The sequence below is a fragment of the Anomalospiza imberbis genome, chromosome 1 (assembly GCF_031753505.1).
Source record: "Anomalospiza imberbis isolate Cuckoo-Finch-1a 21T00152 chromosome 1, ASM3175350v1, whole genome shotgun sequence".
NCBI classification, from domain to species: Eukaryota; Metazoa; Chordata; class Aves; order Passeriformes; family Viduidae; genus Anomalospiza; species Anomalospiza imberbis.
In genome coordinates this window covers 41,732,928-41,745,128 of record NC_089681.1, presented here as the reverse complement: position 1 = coordinate 41,745,128, position 12,201 = coordinate 41,732,928, and the positions used below count along the sequence as shown (strand labels likewise).

General features: G+C 42.2%; 1 protein-coding gene across 1 annotated transcript; it reads right to left on the bottom strand.

The window, feature by feature from the left end:
• Positions 1–1,919: 1,919 nt before the first annotated feature.
• On the bottom strand, positions 1,920–5,473 carry SNAI2 (snail family transcriptional repressor 2). Its single transcript, XM_068189124.1, has 3 exons — positions 5,283–5,473; positions 4,170–4,715; positions 1,920–3,221 (listed from the first exon to the last, which is right to left on the bottom strand). Exons 1-3 carry the CDS (start codon positions 5,359–5,361, stop codon positions 3,040–3,042), a joined length of 807 nt encoding a protein of 268 aa, XP_068045225.1. The 5' UTR covers positions 5,362–5,473; the 3' UTR covers positions 1,920–3,039.
• Positions 5,474–12,201: the final 6,728 nt, after the last annotated feature.

The window sequence follows — 12,201 nt, the reverse complement described above, 5'->3', positions numbered from 1 at the left end:
TTACATTGATAAATAGCTTGTGCAGGTGCAGAAGGGCATTTCTAAGGTAATGAGGTAAAACTATTAATGGAATATGTTTTGGAGAAAGTCTTGACAGGGAATAGAAAGCAGTCACACAGGAAAAGCAGAGATATTTAGCTGCTTGGGAAGTTTATGCTGCAACTGGACACAGAGCTAGGATCTGTGATAGAGTGTTCTGTTTCAATTACCAAAATGAGCCAAAAGAGCTTCTAGCCTTTCCCATCTTTGTGTTTTATGAGTACAGGTGTTACAGGCATGCAAAGCAGCATATCTTAATTGTCATCTCCAAATCAGACCAGTTCCACTTGTGTTTGATTTAGCATACTGTATTTTGATGAAGTTTTCATCTGATTTCCCTTGAGGACAGCAGTAGCATTTCCACTCACTCAAGAAGTCAAGCTCTTATACTATTTAATTTACTATGGGCGTAGAGAATTTAAAGTGTGAATTAAAACAATGGAAACATCTTTGTGGCACAGCACAGGAGAGCAAACCTAGAACAGTACAAACAGCTGTTGACTGCCAGAGCTTTACTCATACTCCAGTAAACTTTGCTCTGGGAAGAAGGAGCTGCACAAAGAGCTGCTGGAGCCTACAAACTTCAAAGCGAATGACATGGAAGTGCAAATCAATAGAGAAACCACATGAAACTTTTCAAGGGCATTTGATGCCTTCATGTGTTCATTTTGAAATGTTACCTCACAAATTCCCACTAACCCTATCTTTCTTGAACTCACCAGCTATTTCCTGAAAAAAAAAAAAAAACCTAGCAGCTCCTAGGGAATAATTTCTTATAATGCTTGGAGAATATGAGAGCTTTACTTGAGCTTCATTTTTCAGTATCACGCTTTCCATGCAGAAAAGGTGCAAATCTTCCCCCTATTGCCTGCATTATTCCAGTGCAGTCCTGCTGAAGCCCTCCTCCAGAACTGGGCTGGAGGAGACAGAAGGCATACATGGTCTATTGCATCATTTTGTTGAAACATACTTATTTTTCAAGAAATGTTCACCTTGCATTTACACATCAGTAACATTCTTGGTGAACTGTTGGAATTTTATTTTTGCTATCACTTGTTCTGGTTGGTACCCTAGTGTAGACATAGGGTCTTCAGACTGCATGCCAGCTGGTGCTTGTCTGTTCTCTAGCGCTGTACTTTGCTAAAAGTTGAAAATGGTGTTGTTTCACACCAGTCAGCAATGATGAGACGTGATTTGTTGAAGTTGCAATACTTTCACATAGTTCAGATCTTGGAGTACTTAGTCAAATCACCTGAAGAAAAAAGATTTCTACTTTTTATTGTGGAATAATTTCTTTCCTGTGATATATTAGCTGATATACAGTTGTAATGCATTCATTTGACAGTTCTGATATGTAATACATTTCAATAAAATATCTTTAATCATCTTGAAATTGTCATATAAAGTATATTATACTGTGACTTGACTGCTACTTTAAAAGACCATCATGCAAACAGTGCTGAACTCCCATAAGGCTCCACTGACTTTAATGAACTTTGGATCAGGCTCATATTCCCTGATGTGAAAGTCTCAGGGAAAGTACTATAAGGCCTCTCTAATAGCCCCCTTTCATCTGTTACCATGCAAGAAAAATGCATTGCTCTTAAATGTTTTTGATAAAATATACCTCACAATGTTGTCATAGTGTTGTAAGTAGGAGAAAAGCAAGTGTTTTTAAGCACTGATTAGAGAAATGCACTGTAAGGTTTAAAATCTTTTAAAATCCAATGTATATATTCCTTTCTAATGTTTAGAACTTGTGGAGTAAGTCTTCACATCTGAACTTCACTTTTATCTTCATTTGGTCATGCAGAGCCATTCACATTTTTCTATGATCCAAAGCGCGTACACAGTTGTTTAAGTAGAACAAACAACAGAAATCTTACTTAAAAATGTTTATTGTAAAAAAGTGGCTAGAAAACAACATCAATTTCACTTCACACTTTCTTCAAGTTATCTATAGATGCTGCTATGGGCAACAATTTGCTTTCATTCATAACACATTCAATCATATAAAAATAAAAATATTTACATTATGTCGACATATTTAACAAAACCATCAATAAAAAAGGCACTTGGAGGGGCAATGCTGAAAATATTGCATTTCCTTTGTGCATTAAAAAAAAATAATTGTAAAATTCCCGTGGATCCCCTCTCTTGCACTTATTCCCGTTTTTTAAAACAAAAATGAAGTTTAGTGGAACTATTCCATATTAAAGGATGGTCAAGCATGCACCAGGAATGTTTGAAGCTACAGTATTATCTTTTTAAATTTATTTTTAAGGCACATGCAGTTAATTTGTGGCTTTTAATTTTTTCGTACATTCTCTTATGCTTTTTTCCCTCTTTTAGTTATGCAGTTTTAAAGCATTTCAGGTCATTAATGAAGGCCTTGGCTTCTAATAAAATAAAAAAAACACAGCAATGAATAATATTAAACATTTACTAAGGTAAACTTGGAATACTTTTTAAGGCACCTGAGATAAATGGTGTCTAGCAAATTTCACTTGGGTAGTATTTTTGTTAAAATTTCCACTTAAAATACTGTTTCTTTGGTTGAAATGGCTTGGCAGGAATGTATTGTTAACTTTGAAGCCTTTTCTAAGCCAGAAAAGATGACCTACATTTGGCTTCATCTATAAAGAAAGCTGATAATTCTTCTTCCTTTAGATCTACTTGAAATGTCATGCATGGCGTCTTTCCCCCTATTTCAAAATTCACACTTAAGAATGCAAATGTATGGCAGAACAGAAACTACTTAAAGCTCATTTCTACTGACATTCTAAGTTCTTCCGCTTGTTTATTTGCTTGTTTGGTGGTGTGTTGGTCTGGTTTCTTTGTTTTTGGGTTTGTTCGTGTGTTTTTTTTTTTTTTTTTTTTTTTTTTTTTTTTTAATTTTTGGCTGAAAAGTAGACGAGAAAACGCCTTTGGATTTCCACTTATCATTTGGAACAGAAGTGGAGAAATGCATCAAGTCCAGGTAAACATTGACTGCATGACTCAGTGTGCTACACAGCAGCCAGATTCCTCATGTTTGTGCAGAAGAGACATTCTGGAGAAAGTTTTGGAGCAATTTTTGCACTGGTATTTCTTCACATCTGAGTGGGTCTGCAGATGAGCCCTCAGATTGGATCTGTCTGCAAAAGCTCTGTTGCAGTGAGGACAGGAAAATGGCTTCTCTCCTACAAAGGAAACATCAAGAGAAAATAGGATAAATCTTAAAAAAAAGAAAAATAAAGGTACAAGTTTGGGACAGGTAAAACCTGCTTTTATCCTAGGGAAAAAACAACAAAGAGAAATTACTTGTAATAAGAAAAAAATGTCTAATAAAAAGTTAATCAGGCCACAGATACAGCAGCTTTCAGCACTGCTGGCTCTTTTGCAGAACCCCAGTCTATTGAGAATATGTTGTGAAGTGCAGTCTCTGAAAACAAGCTGCTGATACTGTCTGCATCTACAGGTGCATGCAGTATCCTTAGACTGGGCTCAATCCAACATTTTCAAAAATGTTCATAGAACATTTTCTGCTTAGTGCTGTGTGAATTACTGGGGAACAAGGGCTTTGTCTGAAAAGCAGCAAACAGCTGTACAGACATTACACTGTACCCAGTGTTATACTCAAAACCCATTTTTGCCTCAATAGAAACAACCCAACCACGTTGCTGATGATGGGTTTCTAATTCTTAAGGACTTGAGGTAGTGCATGCAAAACTTGCCAGCTGCTTAAGGAGTCAGAAAGCAGCCCCTCATGCATTGCCTGTTTTTTTACTGCCTGATTTCAGAGTCAGCTGGAGCCTTCTCAAAGTTAGCAATTTCCAAAGCCTGAAAGTTAACATAAAATCCTTAAAGCAAAAACTTCAGCTAGTGGAAATTGTCTAAAACCATCAAGGAAGCAATGCCGATTTATGCCAGTATCTGGCCTGCAGTTATGGGATCATGCTAAACCCCCCCCATTCCCACCTTCCCCCTCTCCCTTCAAGAGGGAGAATTTAGCCTTTTAATGATTCATTTGAAATTCTGTGGATGCATTTCAAGGTTAGTTGAGAAACGATGCTGGTTTTTCCACCTGTGGAAAAAGGCATCCCGATGTTATAGCAACAAGAAACTGCAAATGTAGCGCTTGCTCTTACCAGTGTGAGTTCTAATGTGTCCTTGAAGTAGCCAGGGTCTAGAGAAAGCCTTGCCACAGATCTTGCAGACACAAGGTAGCGTGTGGGTCCTGATGTGCATCTTAAGCGCTCCCAGGCTGACATACTCCTTGTCACAGTACTTGCAGCTGAACGATTTCCTAGACTGGGCATCACAGTGCAGCTGCTTGTGTTTGGCCAACCCAGAGAAAGTCGAATAGGTCTTGTTGCACAAACTGCACTGGAACTTTTCAGCTTCGATTGCATGAGGGTCTGAAAGCTTTGACTGGATTCTCTCCTCTTCATCACTAATGGGGCTTTCTGAACCGCTGTGATCTTTGGAGGAGGTGTCAGAAGGTGGAGGTGGGCTGACTCTTCCCAAAGATGAGGGGTATCCAGAAAGTGGAGAGAGGTCACTGGGTAATGGAGACGGTAGCAGCCCAGTTGTAGTCCACACAGTAATGGGATTGTAAGCTACTGAGCTCAGGATCTCTGGCTGTGGTATGATAGGGACTGGATAGCTTTCGTACAGGTATGGGGATATAATCACTGGAGAGAGAAGAACATTTTAAGGTAAGAGAACCAAAACGTATTTCAAAAAGCAGCAAAATTAACGCTTTGATGATTAAAAGCTGCAAAAACGAAACACTCAGTAGGGTAATCTGAATATACGGGGGATTCAGGAAATACTGTTTCATACATATATTCTGATGGGTAGAGACAGTGCCCTTGAACAGGCAAATTGCAGCTGGAGAGTCCCTTCAAGGCGGCATGCTGCTTCTAAATCTGTGCAGCCTGACACAATGAAGCAGTGAAACTTCCTGAAGGATTTGAATTAAAGTTTCAATTCCACCACCAACAGATACAGAACAGGAAAACTCCAAATGCTTTCTAAGTAACTTGAGTTCAAGGGGACGAGCAAACTTGCACGATTCATTCTGGTTAGCGCTGACATAGTTCTCAAAACTCCCTCCTTGTAAGCCGGAGAAAATAGAGCAAGCAGTGAGCTAACCCGTCCCCTCCAGCCTGCAGAGCAATCCCACCCTTCCTCAGTACTGCCACGCAACGACCGCAGCCTCAGAAGCGACGCGGCGGCACCCGATTTCGTTTGGTTACCTGTATGAGTGTCCAGCTCGCTGTAATTCGGCTTCTTGGATGAATTGAAATGCTTCTTGACCAGGAAGGAGCGTGGCATTTTGGATGCAGGCTTTGTGCTTCTCGCAGACTCTCTGTCCTTGCGGGTGGCTGTAGCGGTCCCGGGTGGCGCGGCACAGGCACACGCGGTGTCACTGCGGGCGCATCGGTCCCGCTCCTGGTCCCTACGGCGCTGCCGGCCCCGCGCAGCCCATCCACTCCCGCTTGTGCAGTGGCAGTGCCGAGGCGCCTTGAAAAGTGCTGTAAATACCCACGAGTCAGGTGCAGGGGGGAAGGGTTTTCCGCTCCTCCAATCGCTTCGGGATGTTCTCAAGCACTTTTCCAAAGAGGCTGTTTTTCTGGGAGGGCTCTGGGGCTGCTGGCTCAGGGATCCAATCCCACTCGGAGGGTTTGGTTCAGGTTTCAGCTCCTCCCGCTGGAGACAGCTGTGAACGGGGGAGAGAGAGAGCTCTAGCAGAGCGCATTACCCTGCTCCGAAGTGGGGGGCTGTGGCTCTGTAGAACTGCAGTCTACAAAAATGTATTGCTCAAAATTATTGAAAATAAAGGTCAGTTTACTGATTCAGCTGAAATATATATTATTTTTCCTTTCTGACAGAGACCTGGCTAAGTCATAAGCACCGAAACTTCTTTTTCTTCTTCCTCCCACCTTTTCCCCCCGCTTTCCCCCCTTTTCTTTCTCCACTTTCCCCTTTTTCCTATTTTCTTCTTTTTTATTCTTCTTTCTCTTTTTGTTTTTCTTTTAAACGAATCTGGTTTCCAGATGTTTGATATCAGAATTACACTGGGACTAACTGTTCACTAAGAGCAGAAGGGGTAAACTCACACACAGAACACACACACACACACACACACACACACACACACACACACGACACTACAAGATAACAAGTTGGCCGGCAGACCTAATGGAAGGCTTTGAACTGAATGGGTGCCTGCTACCTTTGAATTGCGCTTAGGAGAGGCTGGAGACGAGCAGCCTGCCTCCCTAACCTGCACCCTTTCAGGCAGAAGGACCAGACAGATACTGCAAGTGAGTTCAAGGAGAGGGAGAAGCCCTGGGAGGATTATATTTCAGAGGAGGGTGATAGTCTTTATATAATATGCATACTGCTTCAGACTGCTCATATGAAGAATATTTTCTCTTTTACTTAAAAAAGCTGCAGAATGCAAAACCTTGACCTTTCCTTCCTTGGGAGTAGTTATGTCACTCCTTTGCCTACCCTCTTAGGACACTGCCAAGGAAATTTTCCTAATTATCCAAAGCAGTTAAAAGATGCATAGATAAGCAAACCCCCCAAAATTATAGACTGGGTAATCTAAATGTCTCTTAAATGCCCTTCTCCATTAGTATATTTGAGGACCTCTTGATTTCCTATGAAGGTATAATCTATGTTATGTATTTCATTTAAGATGAAAGTCTCTTAAATGTGCCATGGAGTGTTCTGGTTATCTAGATTGATTTAGAGGAGATATTCAGTCACAGACAGGTTTTTTAATTTTAAAATATTTGCATTTTGGAAATATGGACAGCTGAACGCTGGTAAATTTCTAACACAAATTACACTCTGATTGACTCTTGGTCTGCCCTCCCCACTCCTTCCCCCCCCCTCGTTGTGTATTACCTCCACCTGCCTGGGCACATACCGGCATGCTGTGCTGGTGTGACGCTGGAGCTCTCTCTCCTCTTGGGAGGAGGCGTGGAGGGTGTTTTACAGAGACCACCCCAGCCCGTTTTTGCAGCAGGTGTTGGAATAGATGTGAAGGAAGAGAAAAAAAAAAAAAAAAAAAAAAAAGCCCAGTGGGTGTGTTAAGACATGCAAGAGCAAAGTGCTTTGTCAAGATGCATGACTTCTTAATCTTGGGGAATACCAAAACAAGTGCAGGGAAAGTTAGCCATTTTCAAGAACTGATTAAAAAAAAATCATTTGTTCATCATCTAACTCTTGTGTCTGTTAGTGAAAGGTGCCATATGAATTTCCAAGTGGCAGGGAATATTGCCAGGCTATGGGAGGAAAGGGAAAGTGGCAAAGAAAGGGACTTTGCAGGTTACTTGCTTTGCAGCTGGGGCAAAAGGAACAGAGGAGGTTTTTCCAGAAGAGAGACCAGTGCTTGCAGAGACACAATCCGTTACTTTCTTCATCTCCACAGAAATGGAGAAATCCACAAAGCATTTTTTTAAAGGTTTCATTTGTGGTCCTGCTTCTCTCTCAGCTCTGTTCCATCTAACAAGTCCCTGTCCCCTGCCAGCTCTGGGAAAGCATTGCATTTCAGGATGTGAGGCATTAGTCTGTATCTAAATAGTCTGTTACATGAGCTGTGATTCAGACCTTGAGCTGGTTTAAGTTTGTGTGTTGAAATGAATGGAGCCATGCAGATTTTCACTGGCTCGAGATCTGTTCTTTTGTGTGTTTGTTAAAAGTAAAGGGTCTGATTCACCAGTGAGGTTCTCCCTCTCGGGGCATTTTCACCAGCATAGCACCAGAGTGATGCAGTTTAAATTAATTGCACTTATATAAATCACAGGAGCGTAAGCAGTTAGCCCACTGGCTGAGCTGATTGAAGGATGTTAGGAATTGGATAGAAGGCATGTTATTACATGGTCCTGAAAGGATATTAGCAGCACATACTACCTGAGTGAGGTCTGCTGTCAAAAAAAGGGAGAGTCTGCGTGAGGAGTGGGTGAGTCAGAGCAAACAGGTGTTCTGAGTGTTTACGGCAAATGTGGATGAGAGGGCATTTGGAGATGTGTGGCATCCATCCCCATGCAGGAAAGGCAACACAAAGGTCGAGTGCAGAATAAGGGAGGTTTCCCCTCCTTGGAGGAGCCAGGGAGGTGTGGAGAGTGGCGGATGACTCTGATTGATGGTCACGCTCCCTGCAGGCAAAGCCTTGCACCCACCTCCGAAAAATCAGGCCTACAGCTTCCCTCTCACATTTTACAAGTAGCTGGTCTTTTAGGGATTCTTTATGTTTTTACTTTGAAAGCTCACGTAAAGCTGTCTTGTTAATGCCACTGTGCTGCTAATTGCCGCTCTGCAAAGTGCGTAGGAAATGATCCAAGCAACTCTGCTGCCTGAAACCTTGGCATGTACTTTGCAGCAACTAAGTGATTAGGAGCAGAGCTTCAACCCTACAGCAGAAATGGCTATATTTTTTTTTTTTGAGCATCAGGTCACTTGTTCTTGTGCACAGATAACAAACTGTGAGCTTCATTTTAATCTCCCCATTTCAAACAGCTCCATCAAATCCCTTTCCTTGTCAGACTTTCTGAGAAGGGCAGTAACTTTGTTACTTTGTTTTCTGGAAATGGAAGGATGCCAGAATTATGTTTATTATCAAAGAGGGAAGAAGAGCCCAGACTAAGCCATCAATATCTTAGTTCAACTCATGACAGCATTAGTGTCCCTACCAAGCATCAATACTAGCAAGAGTGTGGATCAGAAAATGTTAAATATCTGCATAAACCACAGCAGAATCAAGAAAAATAGTTTCAGAATATTAAATGAGTTATGTTGGATCACTGTTCCCATATTTCTCAGGCAGTACTCTAAATCATTTTGACTGCCACGGAGTCCATGGAAGGCAGCACGGTGATGTTTGGAAGAACCCCCAGGAGGCACTGAGCCCAGTGGAGCTTACCAAAAATAGCTCTGGAGGTTTATTGATGCAGGTGACGACTTCATTCTGGAAGAAGTTGAAGCTCAAGTAACTCACACCTACAGAATAGCTCTTGTAATTCATAAGCCTCCTACATTTCAAAGGAAAGTGTGAAATGGTTAATGTGGGAAAAAGAAAGGTGGGTTTTCAATAGTCAGTTGAATGTTGAACATATCAACTCAGCTTCGGTGTTACCCTATGCTTTCATATTTGCCTCTTAGTGCCAGCTGATATATCCTGGAAAGTAAAGACATGGTGTGACTTTCAGAAGCAGGAAAACTTTAGTAGCACTAGAAACTGAGCAGTACTTCAAATGTGATTAGATTGGATGCCAGAGGAAAATAAACCCAAAATTAACAGAGTAGAGGGAAAACAATTAGACAAGGGTATTCATTTCCATCACCCCAACATATATGCCTTAATAAATTTTGAAACAAATTCTAAGAATATCTTTTCTTTCACATTTTGATCTTCTTTCCAAATACTGACCTGAACTATCAGCAGAAGTGGCAGCAAATTTAATGAAGGATTGTTAGGAAGTCGTGTCAAGCTCCAGTCTTTTAGGCCCTAAGTTCAATAAAGTCACAATAAATCTGTGCATTTTAGAAGATTTTCCCCAGTCAAGTAAAAAATCTCGACATTTTGAATGTTTTGCACCAGTAAATAATTTTTTTTTCTAAAATCAATAACTTTGCCAGAGTTTAGGCATATTTAAGAGATTGTGATTGAACAGCAAAAGTCTGATTCAGTCTGAACTTTCCAATAAGTCAAGGCCCTTTGAAATGTGTCTCTTAAAGATCTATGCCTGTCTATATTTTAAATATATCTATATGAAAATAATTTTCCTAAAATATAAACTTGCATTTATTAATAGATGCAAAATGGTTCCTTTTGGATCAAGCAGTTCAAACAGTCTGTGTGTCACTCTTCCTTCACACCTGTGTAGCTTCACCGACTTAAGAGGGGTCATTTTAGAGTCAAATTAGCCCATAATGAAGGAATCTGGTCATAGTTCAGTTTTCCTACATTGTTTCTACATGAAGATATTTTAACAATGGGCCAAATTCCCCTGTCATTCCCATCTGTAATATCTCCACTGGCTGCAGCTGACCTGTTTCAGATTTACTCAAGCAGAACTGAGATGCGATTCCGGTCCAATGAATACAGCCCTGTTTATGTGCACAGTGCTGTAACAAGTATTGGTTACCCAAAAGCGTGTTACATCCCGGCCCAGGCCGTGGCACTCTGGAAAGCAACGCCGACCCTCCAGTACGCCGCCGCGCTGTTCATACGAGGAACAAAAGCTTTGGGAACGCTGCCCTCGGGATCCAGGGGGCGAAGCGAGGGCTCGCACGGCGTTGTGTGGTTGGAAAGAGCCACCTGCTGGGCACAGCCGCTGCCGGGACAGGGATGCTCGGCGGAGCCAGCGCCGGGCCGGCCGCCCCACCGTGTGGCCAGCCCGGGAAATGGGGATGCTGGCGGCAGCGGGGTGGATCACCGCCCTGCTCACTGCTGGGGGCTCTGGGAAGGGAAGGACAGGGCGCCAGCAGCGGCAACCAGATGGCTAAATCGTGTCCCCCCCTTTTTTTTTTTTTTTTTTTTTTTTTTTTTCCTACAGTCGTCTATGGCTTGTGTAGTTTTTCATGGTTACTGTTCACTGCCTGCAGCAAAGTGAGACATGAAGGCGTCACATGAGATTTCCTGCTCTGGAAAATGCATGTCTCTGCGTGTGTGTGAGCGCCCAACAGAGATCATAGAATGGTTTGTATTGGAAGGGATCTTAAAAGTCATCTAGTTCCAACCCTCCTGTCATGAACACATTTCACTAGACCAGGTTGCTCAGATCCCCATCCAACCCGCCCTTGAATACTTCCAGGGAGGGGGTATCCACAACCTCTTTAGGCAACCTCTTCCAGTTATATTAAAAATTTCTTCCTAATAGCTAATCTAAACCTACCCTCTTTTAGTTTGAGGTCATTTCTCCCTTGCTTATCACTATAAAACCCTCTAAAAATCCCTCTCTTTCTTGGAGTCTCCCTTTAGGCACTGGGAGGCTGCTCCAAGGTCTGCACAGGGCCTTCTCTAAACACTTATTTGTCATGTATTGTGCACACCACATTACAGTCTACAGCATCCTCACCAGGGGAAGCAGAGTGGCAGACACTGATCTCTTCTCTGTGGTGACCAGTGACAGGACCTCAGGGTCTGAATGGCCTGAAGTCATGTCAGGGGAGGTTTAGGTTAGATATTACTAAAATGTTCTTTGCTTGGAGGGTGGATAGGCACTGTAACAGGTTCCCCAGGGAAGTGCTCTCAGTCCCAAGCCTGACAGAATTCAAGAAGTGTTTGGTCAGTGCCCTCAAGCACGTGATGTGATTTTTGGGGCTGTCCTCTGCAGCATAGTTAGTATTTCTGTTTCAGTAGAAAGTGATCATTTTGCTGTGTAAACAGAAGATGAGAGCTGCTAGATTTGCTACAGTGTCACTTTTCTGCTTCATCCTGAGGCCTAAGCACCTTCTGCAATCCCTGCTGCTTAAAACAGCAGTAGTGCTACAAGGCTGGTTCACCACCCGTATTGCCTATTCTTCATTCCCTCTCTAACTTCATCTCTTGCTTATACACTGGAATGAAGGCAGATGCTGCACTTGGCTATTCTTATGACTTCTTACACTGACTTTAAGAACTTCATCTTTCTCAAGGATCATTTGGAAGTTCCCAGGGCCCCAGAGACTTCTGACAGTGCAGAGCTCTCTTCTCCTGAGAACCAGCTTCTTTGCGTTTAGACTAGTACTCTGCTCCTGGCTCTGTTAAGCTCAATAGACATCCTCTGCTATCTTTTTAGACAATAATTGTTGCCAGCTGCAGGCCTGGTGTCTGAAAGTCCTGTTTTGTCTTTATCTGTTATCGCTGCACTAGCTTTGAGGGCAGGCTGATGTCTGGAGCCTTTTTTTTTTTTCCTTCAGCAGTACCTGGCAAAAGACATAGTGCAGATTGCAAAGGACTGGGTGATTCAGCATGCCAGAACCTATTTTCGACATTGCAACCAGAGACTTTTTTAGTTCCAGACAAATCAAGCAGTATATCTTAAGGATTAACACACAGTGACTTCTTTGCAGGGCTGTGTTCCCTGATGGGAGGTTTCCCAAATATCCAAGACATTTTTGAGGGCTTTCCACCATCACAAAAAGTGCTAAAGACTGCAAAAATGGAAAAAAAAAAGC

What these genes read in the sequence shown, in the direction of transcription:
- SNAI2 (XM_068189124.1), bottom strand. Translation starts at nt 5,361, where the DNA reads ATGCCACGCTCCTTCCTGGTCAAGAAGCATTTCAATTCATCCAAGAAG. An exon ending in CGAGCTGGACACTCATACAG is followed by an intron (nt 4,716 to 5,282) that starts GTAACCAAACGA and finishes TTCTCTCTCCAG; the next exon opens with TGATTATATCCCCATACCTG. An exon ending in ACACATTAGAACTCACACTG is followed by an intron (nt 3,222 to 4,169) that starts GTAAGAGCAAGC and finishes TTTCCTTTGTAG; the next exon opens with GAGAGAAGCCATTTTCCTGT.